The following is a 20,256-nucleotide window of genomic DNA, read 5'->3' on the forward strand; positions in this document are numbered from 1 at the left end:
GACGGACAGACAGACGGAAAAACAGACAGACAGACGGACATAATCATTTTGTAAAATTTGATACTAGATTGGAAAGATTATAGGCTAGGATATACAGAATCTTGTATTCCCCATGCAATTTAAATAATACTCCAGGGCATATAATTATGTCAGGTTGAGTGGAAAAATAAGAATTCATAAACATGATCAAGTGCCAGTGAACTCATTTTTTAAGCTATGTTGACGTTTATTTAGAAGTTCGGAAATAAAAGAATATATGAAGGCTAGAAATAAACAGATTTCTTAGCAGGCTGACATGGTGCAGCGACGTGTCTTCACTTGACGCTTGGGACAGGATTGGCCGCCGTTTTGTGGCTCGCTGATGACATGTCGATATCCTTCGGATTGACCGACGCCACAGCTGACACTGCAGGGCGTCCAGTTGGACCATTCGGACATGACGCAGTCCCTGGGCAGATTGGACTCCGAGTTGATTCTGCTGCAGGTGTGCAGGCAATCTGCTTCGGTGAGGAAATTGTTACGATTGCCACGGCAACCACCGTAGGTGAAGGACTCGCAACGATTGGACTGGGCATTGAAGGCATAGCGTTGATAGCTACCTCGACAGGGTCCCGCCTCTGGCAACTGCACACAAATGTCCTTGGCCATTTCCATATTGATGTTACAGTCCAGTGCGTGCTGGCATTCCCTTTGCTGATGCAGTTCCATGCGTTTCGTGCAGGCATCCTTCTCCGGTCCATCCTCCAGCAGCACCAGGCGCTTACGTATGGCACTACCACGTCCACATATGCCGGAACAGGGACTCCAGTCACTCCATTGGGTGGTGGGACAGCTGGGATCTGGCAGCTCCACCTGCTCATAAGTGCAATCCGGTCGCATACACTTGTTCTTCTCCACAATGGTGATATGGGGACAGCGTTTACGGCCCATCGGATTGATAAATGTGCGCGTACGCATTGTGATTCCTATGCCACAGGTGGCAGAGCACTCGGACCAGACACTCCACGGCGTCGTCTTACACAATCCGGCTCCCTCGCCATTGTCGCTGACAAGAGATTGCGAATTCGCTAGATTTTCGCCCTCATCTTCGTCTCGGTCTTGGCCAGCGGAACCATTGGGACACTCGGGTATATCTGCCACACACATTTCCTTGGACACCAGTTGGCGTGTGCACTTGGCCTGCTGTGCCTGCTCAGCATTTAGATACTGACGACTACGCATGCGGATTCCCTTGCCACAACTGACGGAACAGGGACTCCAGGCGTTGAATTCGCTCACGCGACATTCGGCTGCAATATTAAGGAGTACATTAGGACTTATATTTGGATGTAAGTATGTAACTTACCGCGAACATCCTGCTCCTCTGCATCATCAGAGACTTCCAGCTGGAGAGCTTGAAGAAAGTCATCATCGCAATTGCGGGAGATAATCTTCTCGCGACGCAGGTATAACTTGGCAAGCGGTGTCATCTGCTGACTCTGTGGATTGTAAAATGGTGCTCGTGGATCCTCAGGGTACATGGTTGTGATCTTATACATGCGTTCTCTCGGCTGCGTCTCAGAATTCGGGCTCTAAATGGGAATAAAATTCATTAAGTTTTCATTATCATGTGGAAAGCAATGTTCTCCGACCATATAGGTAATGCCGCCGTCGGTGCCCGCATCCCAGGGATATAAATCAAAATCGAGGGACTCCTTCCAGCTGCAATCCGAGGTGCATAGGTCAACTCCACTGATTCCAACCACCCAATCGGGTGACGGTCCGAACATGGAAACTAAAGAAACTTTCGGATGCTTGCGATCCACACGGAACTTCGATGATGTGTTCTGGTTAACATTTGGATACCACAAACCGGCTGCTTTGATGAGAGTGCGTAACTTTGGACCTTGAGCACGCAGTTCCGTCTCCAAAGCTGTCGGCGATCCCCATTCGGCCAATGAGCGGAAACCATCGGTGGCTATATGATGTTCACCCCAAAATGAGAAGTTCGCCTCATGCGATGCCCCGATCACATCCGAGAAATGTGTCAGCCATATGGCAAAGGGATAATCCTTGGGATGTGTCTCATTCGACCAGATACCTTCGAAAACAAACTGCAAACTCATTAGACTCTGTAAATTGGGCAATTGAGAAAGTCTATGCAGGACTTACGCTATACTTGGCCTCATCACATGCACAGCATTCCTTCTGTGTATCAGCAGCACTTGCTTTGTGCTCACATATAACCTGGGTAAGCTCGCCGTCGTCTGAAAACCAGGCGCGTGGTCCTTCGTATACCATGGCGGAGAGAGAGACACATCCTGATCCGGCTTCCGGTGCCACCCACATGACCTGCACCTCGGTCTTGGGCAGATTATCTGCCTCGGACACGGTGTTCACACAGCGATCATTGAATTTAGTAAGCGAATCGCTGAACAGCTGGAAACGACCAACACGACGTGGACTGGCAACCTGAGGACGTCTGGTGCCCACGTGTGCCTCGGCAGCAATGGTGAAGTGGGTAAAGTGCTGGATTTTCGTATGCGTGCGAGAACCAAGCAGCAATACTAGAAAACAATGTTACAACCGGTGGTTTTAAATTAAAATTCAAATAATCGTTTTGTATTAGAACTCGATACTTGTAGCTAATAGTATCGATTAAAATCAGCTACTTTCGACTATCAAATGCGATAGTCTTGTCCAGCCCTGAAATTGTTCATATTATCGATTTTAAATAACATTGGCTCAATCTATTGATAATGTAAGGCGATAATTTTCTCCATCCCTGAGTATATGTATGTTATCGTTTGCCATTCGCAACGGATCGCGATCGTCGAAAATTGCGCGTTTTTCTCTTCGGGTTGTTATTTAAAAAATTTGTTATTAATTAAAGTGTTTAAAAGAAATGAGTTCTCTTATTAATCATCTGTCGGATGGTTGTGTGAATTTCGAAAAGTGCGGCGATGTAGTCGTTTCGCCCAAGGACAATATGATCGGAGTGTTTTGCCATTTCTGCTGTGACATATTCACAAGTCTGTTACAATTTCTGCATCACTTGCAAGATGCACACAACGATGTGCTTGCATTCACAAAGGCGCATAACGTGTACACCGTGGAGCAGCTCATGTCCCTGCCGGACAGATCGTCGCCTGTGCAATCACAGGATGCAGAACTGCAAGCCAATTGCAGCAACAGCAGCGGCGATTCTGGAGTCCCAGCAGAATCAATTCTCGCTGCGAGCGATGACGGTGTGACTGCTTTGAATGAGCATATAAAAAATGCCTTGGCTGCTTATGATGTTAAATGCTACCCTTTAAATGAAGCAACTGAATTAATAGAATATGAATTGAAAGTCCAAGATAACCAGCAACATGATGTCATGTCCACTAAAGCAGAGACGCTAATCAATTCCACTGACACCAAAAGAAACAACACAGAAGATCAGCGCCAAACGGCCAAGTCAAAGCGTAATATTCGCATACAGGAAGCGGGAAACAGAAATAAATTCATAAAAAGATCACAGCCCCTTTGTAACCCAAAGAGTTATGCGATAGCTCGATCTGCTCGCAAGCTTGAGCAACAACAGCGACTCTCCAACATCAAGAGTCGCATAATTCGTTCGCTGGAGAGCGACGAAATCAAGACAATTCGCCAACCCTTTCGGGAGCAGCAACTTAACGAGCAACAGAAGCTACTGAAGAACAAGCAGCACTTAAAGAAACTTGACATAACTAAACTTGAATCTGGGGCAGCTATTAAGAGCGAAGTAAAGAATAATTCAATGAATTTTTTCCATAATGACAATAATAATAAAGATGAAGTTGACTTCAATCCGCCAAAGTCTAATAATATAATAAAGCCGGATAAAATATCTAAATGTAACAGTTTCACCAATACCAAACGTACAATTTCATCTCCCATCATTATAAACAAAATTGAATATTTGCCAAAGCTGGTTTTGAATCTGAACAAGAGTCATTCAACTAAAATAAGTTCACAAGAGCATACAGCGAAATGGAACAATGTAGTTAATCAGATGGAAAAGCCAGAAAATGAGATCCAAATACCACGCCGAAGATCTTCTCTTACTGTCGAATCCAGTCCGGCTATGGTGACAAAGAGACCAGCCAGAAGACCTTCATATTCCGCTGCCAACAGTCGTCAAACCCAGATGCAGTGTGTTAAACCAGAAACAAAGCAAAATAAAAGAAAACAATCATCAGCAAATATTTCAGAAATTGACAAAAAGCGAACAAAAACCAAAGACAACTCCAGAGGATCTCTAAATTTTGATCCATCCGACAGCGTTGTTGAGTTTACACAGGTTTGTATATGAGTTTCCATCAAATTTGTTTTCTAAACAAATTGTGTTTCTTCTAGAAGGACTTGAAAACATCGCAAATAGACGCTGATAGTCTTGTTCAATTGGCGGATCCTCTAATGGAGCGTAGCAGCGATCCAAATGAATCAATTCTCAATCAAGTTGAGAAGAAGATTCTAACAGCAACGACTGAAGATGCGAACAAATTCGAAATTAATACGAGAGTCACGACAATAATACGCAATGATCTTACACTTCTTGAATTAGTTGGTGTAAGTCAAGTTTTAAATATGTCACTAAAAGATAAACGTTATTAAGCTTTCTTTATTAACAGCTGCCTATTATTAAGGATCCCAATTTTGAAGACCGTGAACCAGTAGAGTATTCCGAGGCGTTACGTTTAAAGGCAGTTAATTTCAGTAAAATGTTGAAAGAACATGGCACGGTTTGGAATCCCAAAAGACATAGGAGTCAGTTCACTCACGAGATCCGGAGAGAGCTGATACTCCTCACAAAAGAAGTCAATGCCAAACTTAAGGCCAACATAAGCATTGCCGAACTAAAGCGCATTTTGAATTTAATACATGCTTGGCATGTTCAGCAAACCATTCAAAAATTCTTCAAAAAGGTTACACTGTCCACGACTATTGAATACTATCTGCTGCTGTTTGGATTTCTGCCAATAACAAAAGTCTGTCTGTATTATTGTGAATGGTGTGAGGAGATCACCGGTTGCAAAACGCACTACGAAAAACATCGAATGACCCATCAGGGTACTTTCTTTTGCCCACATTGCAAGAAGGGCTTCTTGACACACGGTCGACTTGTCGGTCATGTTCTAAGCACACATAGCAAAGATAGAGAGTCCATGGGTCTCAATTAAAATAAATCGAAAATAATTAAATTAACATTTTTAAGACATAAGATCAGTGATCATTTCCAAAGACTGCCTCACTCCTGTTATATTTAAAGAGTGTTTAACCAGCAGTTGAGTTTTTTGTTTAATATTAATTTATCGTAATATATTTAACATATTCACCCAATTTTTAAAGCACTCACTGCTTCAGACTTTCATCAAGTAAAGTGTGTTAGACCTGCAGTTGAGTTTTTGTTTCACATTATTTAATTTGATTTAATATCATAATACTTTTTATATATCCAGACAATCTGTATTTTGGATTTTTATAGCAATAGCTATATAAAATAAAAATGGTTCAATTTACATTATTAAAGATTAAAATATGCTCAAATGCTGTCTATTGTTATCTCTGGGGTCGTTTGGCCCCGTGACCCCAGCGCTGATTATGAAACCTTTTAATCTTATGGGGAGCAGCCACCTTAACTTACAGTTGTATGCCTTGCCGGGCACATAGCCATTGGGTCCATCAGCCACAATTAATTTGTATCCATTATCGCCGCGTGTACGTCGGCCATGGGGCAAATGTGTGGGCGCCCGAGGGCAACCAGCCGCCGGACTAATTGCGCCGGCCACAACACAAGCAACTACAACGATGCTGGCAAGCAACGACATTGAATGCCACATCTTAATCTTAATCTATATTTTTATTCTGCTCAACAAACAATAACGCAACGCGACTTATTCCGACGATGCACACAAACCGACTGAAGCTGAATCCAATCTCTGAGCTGTTTTTCGAGTTATCATTAAAATGAGCCGACAGCTGATTACATACATAGTTGGGTCACACAATGGATTATGTATATGGATTAGCATATGTACTTTGCTCCTTTAAGATTAATTAGCTTCCACGGGATCAGTCTGGATAAGAACAGCTTTGTTCATGTACTCAATACTGCAAAATTCTTTGTAGTAGAAGGTTTTCCGCATTCATCAATTTTAGTATATAGCAAACTGATGAGAATTTAATAACAATCAACATAGTTGATAAGAAAATGTGCGCTGAAAATAGAATAGGTTAAGATGACAGCATCTCTCGGCAGGAGATCATATGATTTCACTCAAGCTTGAGTTGAATATTTCTAACTAATAATAAATATGTTCATCAAGATTTTCGATCAGAGCTTTTTTAACTTAGTTGAATTCACTGTAAACAATTCTTTATTGATATATATTTTAAATGTTGCAATATAATACTCAAGAAATATTTCGAATACTTTTGATTGTTGTTAATAATCTTATCTTACATATAACTTCAATGTGCAGCGAAATATGACACATAGTATTTTATAAATTTATATATAAATCCCTATTCAAAATATGTTGAAATTGGTAGAAGAGACATTCACTTAAGATAGCAAAAGATTATACCAGCGAGATAAATTCTTAATTTTAATGTACGTCACTTGATACATGTATCCTTAGACTATTCTTAAACTGTAGGGTCGAGTTCTTGTTGTTGTGTTTTTATTATTATACGTTAAATAGATGTCCGTGCAAATGGCACTGATCGATAATAAACTTGATGTCCTCGGACTGACAGAGGCTGTGAGGATTTCCAATCAATATTAAAAGCGACATGGGTCGCGATATGAGCACATTTAGTCGACGGGGATCAGAGACAAAATCCGAGCCCGTAAAGGAACTAACGAGCGATGCTATAATAATGGGTTTCTCATGTCCCTGGAATTTTTCGACAGTTCCCACCTTAACTTTGAGCTGATGCCGTTCACGGAACTTGTGGGTAAGAAGCGCGCACTGAGCCAAATATGGTGTGATGACTCCAATGTCCGCTTGCTTCACTTTCACACCATTGCCCAGTCCATTGTGGAGCAGAATCGAGACGTACCAGCAAACCACCTCAGCCTCCAACTCATTGTAACTGCTGAAAGATAGCGGATGACGATTTGTTATTCCATATGTAGCCTGGAATAATATGGGGAACTTTGAATTGCGCAACATGGGCCAGTTGGCGGTCTGGTTGATCCTCTGCGATGGTGCAAGCGCTATAAGGTCGTTATTATAATAGAGCTTGTTAAACAATCTCACAATCTCCGGATGAGATCTGTAGTTTCGACGTAGGCGCGTCTGCAATGTGCAATCATACTTTCCACCGTCATGGACTTTGTACAATTCGCTGGCCATCAGGCGTTCCATTAGAGACTGACCCAGGCCCAGTGAAGATGCCCGTCTGCTCTGGATAACCGGACCCAATTGCTTGGGATCACCAGACAGAATCACATGGCACTTGTTTGATTCCTTAATTCTCACAATGGCCAACAGAGATTCCGGCTCTGAGGATGCTGCCGCCTCATCAATAAAAACATGCGTTACATTTCCTGTTCCTCCAATCCGAGCCATAATTCCAACTTTACACAAGGTGGCCACAATGATGCGATAGGAATTAGACCTTGACGATGTCTTTACGAATTCCAGATTCGAGTTTTTCAACACCAATGGATGGACCAAGTTCAAGTCTTCCTCTCGTTTCCTTGTTTCCGAAAATAATCGCAATAGAACTCGATTCGGCGATTCGCGATCATAACGAAATCTTGCATCTGCCTCAATACACTCGCATATCCTTAAAGCAATTGCATCACAAGCTGAATTCGATCCTGCAGTTACAATTATTCGAGTATCGTTCAGGAGGCAAAGTTGTAGAATCGCCTCAACAATTGTCGTGGTTTTGCCGGTACCTAAAATAAGTTCGATTAGTATACTGATCAAAAATCTATTGTTTCTTAAATGAAAAATTGGTTCCTTTTTAATTAAAACATTGTTTATACTTTAAAGAACAAATTAAAATATGCAGAATCTTACAATCAATAGTATTTTTTCTCTTTTTTTAAATCTTAGTTTAAGCATTTCTTAGGATGATAAAAACATGTTTCTAAAATCTCAAGACTATAGTCTAAAAATTGTATTTTTTTTTTCAATAAAAAAATTTTTTAGAGAAAAATTAAAATAATTTAAAATCTTACAATAGCAAAGTTTATAAAAAAAACTAGGTTTCTAAATTAAAGAAGTTTTTCATTTATAAGATATCTTTAAGATACAACAAAAATTTAGTTTTTCTCACAAAACTAAAAACTTTCGTTAAAAAAAATGAAGTGAATTGTTTTAAACAGTTTAAGCTCTTTTTATTTATGAATAACTCGTGTTTGATACTCACCGGGTGGTCCGAATACAATGTATGGTCCCAAAGTGTTGGGACCAGCAACGATCTGCTTTATAGCCTGCAATTGATCCACATTTTTTGCAATCGAAGTGTTAAAAAGGTTAAAGGGATTTGACCGGGCGAACTCCGAAATCTGTAGATTTTTATCCTGTTTATTGTGCAAAGGGAAGAGATAGTTCCGAATTGTAGGAGAAGCCTGTAGAAAATCTAGTGCTTCAAACATTAAGCGAATCGGAATTCGTTTGGAACGAAAAATAACGTTGAATTTCTGCAATTTGCATAACGAATTGCAGTCGAAGGTGATGCAGGTGTTCTCCACCTTTGTGATGCAGCCAACATGTCGATACCTGGGATCATCAAGTTTGAGATTCTCGTGTCTGTGCGGAAACTGTTCCAATATAATATGCTTTGGCCGTGGCGAGTCTAACAAGCTAGATTTCGGCACCAGCACCAGTTCGTCTATATTGGCTGTCAGCACATCCTCGGGATTCAGTTCCGTCTGTTTAACCATCATTTTGTAGATATTTTTTTTGATATTGTTCTCATCAGTTATTACAGATTTTAAAATGGTCACATTAGTCTCCATAAGTTGAGCCAAAATATCCATAGTGTAGATGTCCTCGATACTGAGAAGCATTTTTAGAGCCATACTAACATTGTCTTGGTACAGTTGATGAGTTTGCAAATATCCAGCAAATTCACTTTTAGCTGCTATCAAACTTTTGTCACTAAAATTGACTTTAAACGCCTGTAGCATGGCTTCGCTGGGTTCGTATTGCTTAATATGAAACATATTTAACAACGAAAAAGACCACAGTATTTTATTTTAATAAAATTGTATACTTCTGGAGTATATTTAACAAATGAACAGACCGCACAGACCAAAAGACGCGCTTTAAAAAAGCTTCAAGAAAACGAAGTATCGAAATACATACATATATATGTATGTACAGTATGTCAAGTAATTGTTTTGACAAAGCAAAAATTAATATATATGTGTAAAAATTCGTTTTGTTTGCTTTCTTAATTTGTTTCTTGTTTCTGTTAATATCGCATTCTTTAAAAAATGTATAAGCATTAATTAATTTTTTTAACATTATACATTAATTTTAATTGGCACATGGCGTCAAAAAACAAATATTCATATTGTATTTGTCAAAACAATTACTTGACATACTGTTATATTGCACAGACTCAGATAAGTTGATCGGCACAAAAGCTTATTATTTACAGCAGGGATGGACACGATCTGACTCACAGAGCTGTCCGAGTTTTTTCCGTTGTTTTCAGAGAATTGACGCCTGGCACAAATGCTAGCGAATGAGTACACTTTTTAAACCAGCCGAAAAGCATAAATTTTTTCAGATTTTTATAAATGTAATGCGTATTTTAAATGTAGTTTTTTTTAAACCTTTTCCACGCCAAAAAGAGATATTTCTGCTTATCAAAGTATCGCAGCAATAAGAAAAGAACAAAAGCTTAACAATTTGTTGTAGAGCGCACTTGAAGAATTTGACTTTTCATCCCTGGCTTACAGTAAACAACTTCTCTTCGATATACATATTTTTTGATGCTGCAGCGTTTTGAAAGCTTTCTGCTTGGGTATTGTGCGTTGTTTCTAGGGGAATACCGCATTTTACGATCGGCTGTGGAAGCTGGCAATCAAATGATCATGACGTTATATCGATATGCTTATGTTTGTTTCTGGGAGCGGAAGGGAAGTAGTAAATGAGAGCTTGACTAATTTCGTGCAAAGTTGTTTCAAATGCTTTGAGTTTATTGTACGCAATTCTTTATTTTGTTGTTTGCTATTTTGCAATTTTCTCTATAAATACATATGTATATATAAATGTTGACATATAATATACAAATAATAATACATATTACATATACTTCTGACTATTGTTAACAATCTTTATATAACATCAAAATGCAGCGTAATATTAGGTATAATAGTTTATAAATTTGTAGGTTGGCGTTGCATTTGGTATACTGTCATACTGTTATACTATACGCGTACATAGGGTTTATCTTATAGTAATGCCCTAGACAAACAAAGTCTATCATAGCAAAATATGTTGGCATTGGTCGAACATAACCGATATAGATGCAGATACATAAATTAAATTAAGAATATTTAAGGTGCAGCTAGATGATGTCTGCTGCCTTGTTTACATATACATACATATAAATACATATACTTAAGATCACACAAGATAATATAAACTAAAGACATTTGATAGGAAATACTTCAAAGCATAACTATAGCAAATCACAAGCGTAGAACCCATCTAATACTAAAAGGTCAGTATAGGCGTCTCTCGATGATCCAGCAAATCTGAAAAGCAGCAACACCAATTGATTATAGAAAGTATATTTTGGAAATCCTGTAGGAGTACTCACCCTTGGCAATGCTCCACCAGGGCAGTGTGACATAGGTGAGGAATGCGTTGAGCGGCGTGGATTGCTGACGACGGTTCTCCTTCCAGAAGTGAAAGGATTGGGTAAACCCTCGACTGGTCCACAGCGGATTGTAGGCGCCATCGTCGAGCTCTGCAAGCAAATGGACAAAGTTAATCAAATGGAATTCAGTAGATAAAGTGCAAACTTAGACACATGCAAAGTGAATAGCGTATCATAATCAAATGTGAACAAATTAAGGGAATTGACCTTTGAGGGCCTTCTTGGGCAGATCGCACCAATAGTATATGTTGGTGCCGTCTGGTGTGCGACGCTTGGGCACCAAGTGGAGCACCTTGTTGTAGTAGGATTGCTTGGCGGTGCGGGGCAAAGTGGCGCTGCTAGCTGCCGGTTGATTGCCATTTGCCACATCCGCCTCGCCGTTAAGCAGAGGCGACACTTCACTGCCTGTAGCGCCAAGCTCCAGCTCCAGCTGCTGCTCCTGGTCCAGTTCATCATCATCATTATTATCGTTAGTTGCGTTGCCAGCTGGCGAGGTTACGTCCAGCTGCAATGGATGGCTGTCTGATTTAACAGGTACACGTAAACACTTTTGAAAGTGTTGCCCCACTGTGGGCGGCGATGGCGATGAAGATTGCTCCACCACGGGCAGCTCCTCGCGTCCCCGCACGCTTATCATCAGCTTGCTATCGCTCTCGCTGAGTATGGCCATTTTGGCGGCACCTGTACTCTCGCCCGTCTCTCCCGTAGACTCGCCGTTTAACGAGGTGGCATCATCAGCAATCTCATATTCCTCCGATTTGGATGCAGCAACTGTTGTGGTTGTGGTTGCCGTTGTGGTTGCAGTTGCAGTTGTTGCCTTGGCATTGTTATTGTTAATATTGCTGTTGTGTTTTCCTTTGACTGTCCCCTTTGATTTCTCCTTGATCTTGTCCTTGTCCTTATCCTTCTCCTTGTCGCTGGCTTTGGCATTGCGCAGTCGCTTGGGTGACATTCTGGCAAGCAAATTGCTGGCACCATTCCCTGATTTCTGATTCGATGACTTTTTATCGTTCTCCTTATCTTTATCCTTCTCCTTCTCCTTGTTGGGTGCCTTGCTCTTGTCCTGCTCCTTGGTCTTGACAATGCGAACTCGCATTGGCGCCGCCTTCTTGACACTCACTGGAATTGGCACACTCGTCCGACGATCGGCGGCACTGAGGGAGACGCTGCGTGTGATGTTGCTGCCCTTTGTGCTCCGCTTGTTATCCCCGAGCCGGAGACTGCCACGCTTGCTGACCACAAGCTCGCTCTCCACGCAAAGTATGCTGGGTGGCTTTGGCTTGAGACGTGTCTGACGCTTGTCGGGCATTTTGCTGAGACACGCTGGCGTCTCGTTGGCCGCATCCTCGCAGCTGGGACAGTACACTTCCGACATCTCGGGTGTGTCGATGGCACTGCCTGCCGTAGATGATGTCCAACGTTTTTTGCACTTCTTGCCACCAAAACAGTTGCAGCCCGTTCTGCTGTTGCTGTTGTTGCTGCTGCCGGGAACGGTTACCTCAATGGCAACGCTGAGCGGAGGCGGTGTAACGGCTGGAGCAGCACTGGCTGACTCGTTAGCTGATCCTGACACTTGGTCACTGGACACTGGGGCATCTGGTGGCTTGTCTGGCTCACCAGACGCTACCTTGATCGTTTCACAATTCGGATTTGGGTGCAGTTTTGCCGCGGAAGCCGAGAAAGCAGGACGTTGCTGATCTACAAGTAGATATAGATCGGTTTTTTGTTGCGTTTAAAAGCATATACAACGACACATACAAGAACCGAGAATCGGTCTCCAAGCAACTTATAATATAATCAAAATATAAGCAGGGGAAAATCATAAGTTCACAAATCATAAATAACCGGAAGGCGGGCGGTCACTATTTGTGGTGTTATTTGGGATGCGGAGTGTAGGATCAGGTGTTGCTATATACACATAGGATAAGCCTGAATAGGAATTATGATTGATTAACCAGATACCAGATGAATGATCTATATCAGCTGCTTAATTTGCTCAAAAATTTGATGCTAACAAAAACTAAGAGCAACAGCACACAGCAAATGCGTTGCTTCGAGTCGAGGCGCTGAACACAAATAAGTAAAACCTCAATTCTAGTCACATTGCAAAGTATGAGACTTTCCCGTGATTGTTATTGCTTAAGATATTTTTATAAAAATAAATTTCTATCTCTGCTTTCTAGACCTGTAATATAATACATTATTCTGCCCCAATTTGAAACTTAAAAGCACACATAAATTGTAAACAATTAATTAAGTTTAGTTAAGTTATTCTGTAGTTTAGTTGTCCTGCTTTCTCGGCAATATTATGTATTGATTAATCGATTTATGTATATATATACACACATTGTCGGTAATCCTTTTGGGTAATACATATATACACATTTGTTGGTTAGTGTGAAATTCGAAATTTGTTAATTTAAGGAAAAATCGTAGGAACCACAACATGTTTACAAGGAAAGAATGATCACATCAAGCAGAAAAAGCGCAACACAAATCAAGCATAACATTTTATAATTAAGTTTAGATTACAACAAATTGTTAATAATATTAATAAATTTACAAATGAGCGGAGAGAACATGCAAATCAATATGGCTGTGAAACCGATGCAAACACACCAAGAATAAATTGGGATTACAGCTAGAAGATTGACATATGGATAGACTTACCGTCGCGCAAGTCTCCAGCTTCGATTTCAGATACTTCGCTGGCCAGGGAGTCGAGTCCTTCGTTCTCGGAGCGCGCTTTGGCACCGACACTGGCACTGGTACCACTGCTCACCATGTCCTGATTCGTGTTCTTTGTGCGCCAGCCGTAGCGTGAGAAGTTATTAAGATTGGCACTGGGATCGCTGAGACGTCGCTGATGTCGATACGTGCAATAGTCATCGTTCTCCTCCTCCCACTCGTCCCACATGTCGGTGGCACAGAAGCCCGGCTCGCTAGTTGGCGTCTCAACGCCAGATCCCTTTGGTTTCGTTACCGCCATCTCGGCATGACCTTTGCCCTGCGGTCCCTTCATGCGCACAAATTCGCAGCGGGTTTGAACGCCGGCTCCGCTGCTAAACAGGCCAAAGGACATGCGTTGTGCCACCTTGGAGCTCAGACTGGATTGCTGCAAGCAAGGAATCGTTATTAGACCTTTTCTTATGTAAATAAATCACTCTATATATTATTTTTATTCATAATTAAAAGTGGAATCTAACTGAATCACACTACAGAACTTGGCTCACTCACTCTGGCATCGTAGACCTTTTTCAGTGCATCGTAACGTATGGATCCCAGAAAGATGACGCCCTGAACAGCGCCATCCTTGTCATTGGCCACCAGTTCGACGCACACCATCTCACCATCACGCACCAGAATGTCACTGAACACCTCATCGAAGTTGTCCACCATAAAGCATATGTGTGGATATGTGATCTCTTCGCCCTCGCCCTTGGTGTCCATCTTCCGGCGACTGGGACTGGCATAGACACGTTGTGAATGCCTGCGCAGCACCTGCAGCTCCTTGGGCGATGTCCGGGTGCAAATGGCCAAGGTCAGTGTGTAGTCGAATTGATGTATCACCATATTCAGGTAGACAGTCTCCTCCCAATCCACATCCGGATCACCAATTGGCAACTTGCGCGAATCCTTGCGAAATACCTCAACTTCAGTCTACAAGAGAACAAAACACATTTGGTATGCTTTAGATGAACTGCATCTGGCAAAGATTAGCGCTTACTTACCTCATATTTTGGCATGTGGCGCGAGGAGCTCTTCACATGCTTCTTGCGCACAAAGAAGAGCAAATCATCCGAGTCGATGCTGTGCACAGGCTCCGTTTGGAATAGAAAGTGTCGCACAAACAGATCCGTCCAGTAAGTTGTTCCCTGGAGCACCACAAAGCCACCATCTACAAAATGTTAAAGCCATGAATTAGTTTAATTGGAAGAATTTAACAATAAGCGATAACCTCAGTTGACCCATCATCCATTAACAAACAGGGCAAAAGTCTTTCGCTGGAGCACTAAATAGACTGCGATAGACTATGCCATAGACTCTAGAAAATATATACATATATTTCATACACTGATCAGTCGCAATTTAAAAGGCAAAGTAAATAGTTGCACAAACAATGTATTGGAGTCTGTTATTATTGGCAATTCTATTTTTGATGATGCAGATTATAGCTGCCTATCCACTGTAAGTCTAAAAAACAATTTGCCAACTTAAAATAACGGTTTCGAGTGTTTTTAAGCCATGAAAATGAAGGACCATTTGATAGCAAAAACGGACAAGTTGGCGGTGGCGGTTGGTATGGAATGGGGGGCTGACTAACCAGGTTTTTACCAACGAATGGAAAAGTTTTTAAGCAGATTTCAACAATATTGCTTTTGATATAGTATCCACTATTAACTAACAAAATAAATATTTTCTTAACAAAATTGTGTTTCAACTATACCAAATTAATAAACAGAATATTGTCATATAACAAATATACTCACTATATGCATTAATAATACAGACTAAAACGGACTTTCAATAAATCAGCCTTAACATACCAATTAAAATTGTCTTCTTTTATCAAGTGCTCAAATAATTAGAATACATAAAAATAATGTTAGATGATAAGAAATATAGATGGTTATACAGCACTTAAGCATCAATTATTTTGAGTCGACGGGGGCTTATGGCAGGGTCATATACATTCGCTTATCAGTGTAAAAGTAATTTTATTCGTAAACAATAACATAATATTGCTCAGTCGCAATCTAAAAGGCAAAGCAGATGGATCATCAAACAATGTTTTGTACACTGTTATTATTGGGATTTCTATTTCTGATGATGCAGTTCATAAATGCCTATAAACAGTGAGTACTAACACGAATTTGGTAACTTACAAAAACTGATTTGAATATAATTTAGGTTTCAAAGTAAAGACGAAGAATTCGTTTTTGCCATTCTAAAAGAAGAATTGGAAGCAATGTACAAACGGATGGAGTTAATTGGTATGAAAACGGACGTTGACCCTGATCCAGTTATATACTAAAAATTTGTTCTAATGTAACAATTATTTGTAAATAAAGATATTTTATTTCAAAAAAGATTAAATGGGAAATTCAAAGGCGGTACCCGTGTAACAAAGTTGATTGCTATTTGTTATTAAATGCTATCAGGTCAAGTTCTGTCCCCCTCAAAAAAGGGTGACACAGCCTCTTCAACTGCATTGTAAACAAAAAAGCAAATATGTATATGTAAATCTCATACTTAAGTATGTATATGTACGTGGGCAGGTTAATAAGTTTCTGTGCAAGAACGTGGCAAGAAAGAGGCTACGAATTGTTAGCGCACCCACCATACCCTGTAACTTTGAGCTGTTTTCGAAATTTAATAAAAATGCCGGACGAAAATTTGTTGAACTCTTGTATTTTTTGAGGAACTTGACCTATTTTGTTAATAGAATAGAATATAATTAAATAAGTTGAAAAACCGCCAAATAAACTAAATTTCTCTAAGCGAAGATTATGTTGAATACAAAATAAGTGTCCATTCAAAACTAAATGCGTTTTCTTACTTAGTCCAATGAATTATCAGGCCACCCTCGTAATTAAATACAAGCACACTTGCACAAACACAAATACAGAAGTGGAGCAAAATCTCCAGATACATATACAAACACACACACACACACACACCATTACATTGCACGTTTACAAGGGTAGAAGGAGTTGCCGTTAGAGAGCGCTTGATAAATCGATAATGCGCAAATGTAGACAAATTTGAAATTTGTGATTGTAAGTTGTTTAATTAGTAGGTCTAATCACCATCTTTGAGCAGCTGACGCATCTCCTTGGTGCGCTGAAAGTTGATGTCCTCGAGCAGCTGCTGGAGCGGCGTCTGTGGCTTGAGAAGAGCGCCCGCTGCGCTGGCTAAAGCCATGGCGATGACGTCGTTGGGGGATTTTTCTGTTTCGCAAGCAGACAACGAAAATAAGCTGCAAATTATTTCACAATTTTGCAATAATTGTGAGGCATGCCCGCGTCAAAAGATTAGCTGAGCATCACTTTTTGTATTCAACAACAAATTGCATGTTGATGTATTGAAATTAGATTTAGTTTCCGTTTAAAAGGCGATGCGGATTGAGCAATTCAAGCGAGTGACAAACTAATTCGGATTAAAGAGCGCACCGAGACTAAAGCACTCGAAAATTGTAACTGCAGCTTTTTGCACTGTCCACCTTTTGTTTTGTCACCCCCTTTTGACTATGGGGATGTTTGTTTCACAGCTGGTGCCACTTGCATATTGCCTCCACTTTTATCAATTGCCTTTTATTCTTTGCTCTGCCAGCTGTTCTGTTGACAATGGCGCCGACAACATGCTAATCGGGGCCTATTCTTCCTCATATACATATATATATCACAACAATGGAAAGATATTCAACAGCTTTTGTTTAATTTGCGCATAATAAATAATTTAACAACATTTAAGCTTTTAGCACACGTATATTTTTCACATATACAACACTTGTTCTTATCGACCGCCGCTACTTACAAGTTCCGATATCACTAACTCCGAGCCAAGTAATCGATATTTTCAGTAACGGAATTTATATTCAACTGTCAGCGCTTATCAATAATTTAAAAAAGTTTTTTTTTTTGCCAGTATTGAATCTTTTGCATACATTTTTTATATTAACAGTCAAGCGATTAATTTAATTAATAACATCATCATTCGGTTGCTGCAGCACTTTCATATCATTTTGGATCTCTTTTAATTCTTTTAGCATATTGCGAGCTAATTGACCCTCCGGTGTCAAAATTGGCTCATAGAGGAGCATACGAAGAGCTTCGCGCGTCATCATCTCAGTCTGCTGGAGCTCCGTCTGAAATGTAATAATACGTATAATATAAAGAAAGCTTCACTTCGAGCCGAAGATTTGTTAAGAAATATGTTAATTTTTTGGTTATTTTTAAGTTACTCGAACGATTGCTATACCAATAAATCGGCAGCGTTGTGTTCCTGTTCGCTGTACAACTTTCGGGCCAACTCTGCCTGAGTATTGGCCAATTCGTAAAGGGCAATGGCCTTCAGTCGGTTGAGACCCGGTGCCACAACCTTCAATACAAGCAATATCTCCTGACATAAGCGAATCTTTCGCTCGTAAACTTTGCGATTAGGACGATGAGCCATATTTTGCAGTATCTGACGTAGTATGGAGGCTATATTCTGCTTGAGATCCAGCACCACGTAGTGATTGCCATGCAGTAGGCGTCCTAGTTTGGCCAGTAATAGCTCCAGCCGATAGATATCGTCGCGAGCATGGAAAACCTCCTCCTTGGCCCGTTCCAGAACATTGGCAACAAACTCCGGCTTAAGCGTATGCTCCGCATTTAGCAAACACTGCCAAACTCCCGTCTCCGGCTGGCGCACAATGTAGCCACCAGGGCAGCTGTTGCAGACAAAGCTGCTCATGTGGGTGCCCAGCTCTGTGGGATCCAAGCAGCGGGCACACTGGCAGTCAAAGCACTTTCCCGTCTTGAGAATGTGACGACGCTCATCGGTGCCCAGGAGAATATTCGTATAACAGTTGTAGAGAATCCCACCGGCAGATATGGAACAGTTGGCATAGACCTTAATACGCCGCTCCTCGTCAATGGCCGTCACAAGGTTGGGCATGCAACTGTGGGCAAAGAGACCAGCACGCATATAGAGACCCCTCATGGCACCTCCCGACTCGGGTGCACGGATCTCACAGGCATTGATGTCCGCAATGCCAAGCAGATGCTGCAACAGTTCCTCGTTGATTTCCGATCCGTTGCGCAACTGCATCAGTAATCCGCTTGACTGCAGCGGTGTTATTACCCTTTCCCGATAGCTGCGCCAGATGTCGGTGTCACGTCTGAGTGCCAGCTGTGAATCCATCTGCAGCAACTCCTCATACTGTGCCTGCGTCTCGGAATGCTCCCTCAGCAGCAAATACTTCAGAGCTGTATAAACCTCCGTTTGTGCCTGCAGCTGCTCCACATGCTCCTCCTGCAGCTGCACAGCCGACAGACGTCTGCAGTCGCGTCCATCGTGATCCGCACACTCCCCGCACAACGGCAACAGTCGGCACTGGCTAACAACTCCCCAGTAAATGAGTTTATATAATTCACTGATTCTCTCTGAACTCTTAACTCACCCGCAAAACAATGTCGTCAACTTGTGGCAGTTGCAACAACGTCGATCTCCATTGTTGGGCAACAGCAGAATAGGCTGCTCCTGCAAGAGCGTTTCTCCGGCTCGAATATTACTGGCGGCCACCACATATCTAACCTCCAAGGGTTAAACTTAATGCGGTAGTTAATTAAAGGAATTTTTACACCCACCTGCCCAGCGTTTCATTATGTTTCACTTCACATTTCTTGGCAAAATCTTCCGTTACTGCAGCCATTTTATTAGTTCTCTATGGTAAGTTCCCGATCCCTTGGCTAAAAATTGCATGTGCTGTCGCCAATTATCACTCGTATACTGACTACCCCTGGTGGCCGACATTGTCTCTAGAGCCTAGACTCTAGAGAGACATTTGTTATTTATATTTAAAGACAATTCTTTATTTATTTCATTGAATCGATGATTCTCATTCCCATGCCCCTTTACAGCTCGCAGTTGGCTAATGAACCTTTTACTCTGACCACGCTCAGGGCCACAGCAATAGAAACCAAGGCTGCCAACCATTTAAATTACTTACCCCTCGAACCCGATGTCATAACTTATCTTTTTTTTTTTTTAAGAAATATGTTCAGTTCAGTTTTTAAAAAACTTCAAGCTGTCATAACTTTGTCAAATCTTAGCCGATTTTCTTCCAGATTGTCAATTTTATCATTACTCTGCATATAAATTGGAAAACTTAATTTTTCTTTCTTCACTGTCCATTTTTTCCATACTCTTTCCTTGACACCTTTACAAAAACTTCAAACTGTCATAACTTTGTCAAATCTTAACCGATTTTCTTCCGGATTGTCAATTTTATCATTATTTGGCTTCTATTTTCATTCTGCATCAAAATTAGAAAACTTAATTTTTCTTCCTTTACTGTCTATTTTTTCCATACTCTTCCCTTGACACCTTTACAAAAACTTCAAATTGTCATAACTTTGCCAATTCTTAACCGATTCCCTTCCGGATTGTCAATTTTATCATTATTTGGCATCTATTTTCATTCTGCATCATAATTGGAAAACTTAATTTTTCTTCCTTCACTGTCCATTTTTTCCATACTCTTCCCTTGACACCTTTACAAAAACTTCAAACTGTCATAACTTTGCCAATTCTTAACCGATTCCCTTCCGGATTGTCAATTTTATCATTATTTGGCCTCTATTTTTATTCTGCATCAAAATTAGAAAACTTAATTTTTCTTCCTTCACT

At 40.9% G+C, this 20,256-nt stretch overlaps 5 protein-coding genes and 1 long non-coding RNA gene across 8 annotated transcripts; 2 read left to right on the forward strand and 4 right to left on the reverse strand.

Moving 5' to 3' along the window:
- Positions 1 to 202: 202 nt before the first annotated feature.
- Positions 203 to 5,931, reverse strand: LOC117784073 (spondin-1). Its single transcript, XM_034621676.1, has 5 exons — positions 5,648 to 5,931; positions 2,152 to 2,546; positions 1,632 to 2,093; positions 1,346 to 1,571; positions 203 to 1,289 (listed from the first exon to the last, which is right to left on the reverse strand). The coding sequence occupies exons 1-5, from the start codon at positions 5,841 to 5,843 to the stop codon at positions 283 to 285; spliced, it is 2,286 nt and encodes a 761-aa protein (XP_034477567.1). The 5' UTR covers positions 5,844 to 5,931; the 3' UTR covers positions 203 to 282.
- Positions 2,644 to 5,463, forward strand: LOC117784074 (protein teflon). Of its 2 annotated transcripts, none has more exons than XM_034621677.1 (3): positions 2,644 to 4,303; positions 4,360 to 4,572; positions 4,635 to 5,463. In XM_034621677.1, the coding sequence occupies exons 1-3, from the start codon at positions 2,885 to 2,887 to the stop codon at positions 5,181 to 5,183; spliced, it is 2,181 nt and encodes a 726-aa protein (XP_034477568.1). In that variant the 5' UTR covers positions 2,644 to 2,884; the 3' UTR covers positions 5,184 to 5,463. The 2 variants fall into 2 exon arrangements, with proteins under 2 accessions (XP_034477568.1, XP_034477569.1); XM_034621678.1 differs by having other exon boundaries at positions 4,363 to 4,572.
- Positions 5,932 to 6,434: 503 nt separating the features above from the next.
- On the reverse strand, positions 6,435 to 8,670 carry LOC117784609 (putative helicase mov-10-B.1). The gene is made up of 2 exons (XM_034622399.1): positions 8,392 to 8,670; positions 6,435 to 7,915 (listed from the first exon to the last, which is right to left on the reverse strand). The coding sequence occupies exons 1-2, from the start codon at positions 8,618 to 8,620 to the stop codon at positions 6,693 to 6,695; spliced, it is 1,452 nt and encodes a 483-aa protein (XP_034478290.1). The 5' UTR covers positions 8,621 to 8,670; the 3' UTR covers positions 6,435 to 6,692.
- A 1,482-nt stretch (positions 8,671 to 10,152) lies between these two features.
- LOC117783960 (uncharacterized protein KIAA0930 homolog) lies at positions 10,153 to 17,086 on the reverse strand. Of its 2 annotated transcripts, XM_034621540.1 has the most exons (7): positions 16,671 to 17,086; positions 14,592 to 14,758; positions 14,098 to 14,520; positions 13,531 to 13,975; positions 11,068 to 12,558; positions 10,801 to 10,950; positions 10,153 to 10,735 (listed from the first exon to the last, which is right to left on the reverse strand). In XM_034621540.1, exons 1-7 carry the CDS (start codon positions 16,783 to 16,785, stop codon positions 10,695 to 10,697), a joined length of 2,832 nt encoding a protein of 943 aa, XP_034477431.1. In that variant the 5' UTR covers positions 16,786 to 17,086; the 3' UTR covers positions 10,153 to 10,694. The 2 variants fall into 2 exon arrangements, with proteins under 2 accessions (XP_034477431.1, XP_034477433.1); XM_034621542.1 differs by lacking the exon at positions 11,068 to 12,558 and having other exon boundaries at positions 16,671 to 17,083.
- Positions 14,944 to 15,957, forward strand: LOC117783962. The gene is made up of 3 exons (XR_004617393.1): positions 14,944 to 15,048; positions 15,104 to 15,716; positions 15,772 to 15,957. It is a non-coding gene; the product is annotated as an uncharacterized LOC117783962 (long non-coding RNA).
- A 242-nt stretch (positions 17,087 to 17,328) lies between the features above and the next one.
- Positions 17,329 to 19,554, reverse strand: LOC117783961 (SET domain-containing protein SmydA-8). The gene is made up of 4 exons (XM_034621543.1): positions 19,215 to 19,554; positions 19,028 to 19,156; positions 17,842 to 18,964; positions 17,329 to 17,728 (listed from the first exon to the last, which is right to left on the reverse strand). Exons 1-4 carry the CDS (start codon positions 19,277 to 19,279, stop codon positions 17,558 to 17,560), a joined length of 1,488 nt encoding a protein of 495 aa, XP_034477434.1. The 5' UTR covers positions 19,280 to 19,554; the 3' UTR covers positions 17,329 to 17,557.
- Positions 19,555 to 20,256: the final 702 nt, after the last annotated feature.

This window comes from Drosophila innubila, assembly GCF_004354385.1.
Source record: "Drosophila innubila isolate TH190305 chromosome 2R unlocalized genomic scaffold, UK_Dinn_1.0 1_C_2R, whole genome shotgun sequence".
Classification (NCBI taxonomy): Eukaryota; Metazoa; Arthropoda; class Insecta; order Diptera; family Drosophilidae; genus Drosophila; species Drosophila innubila.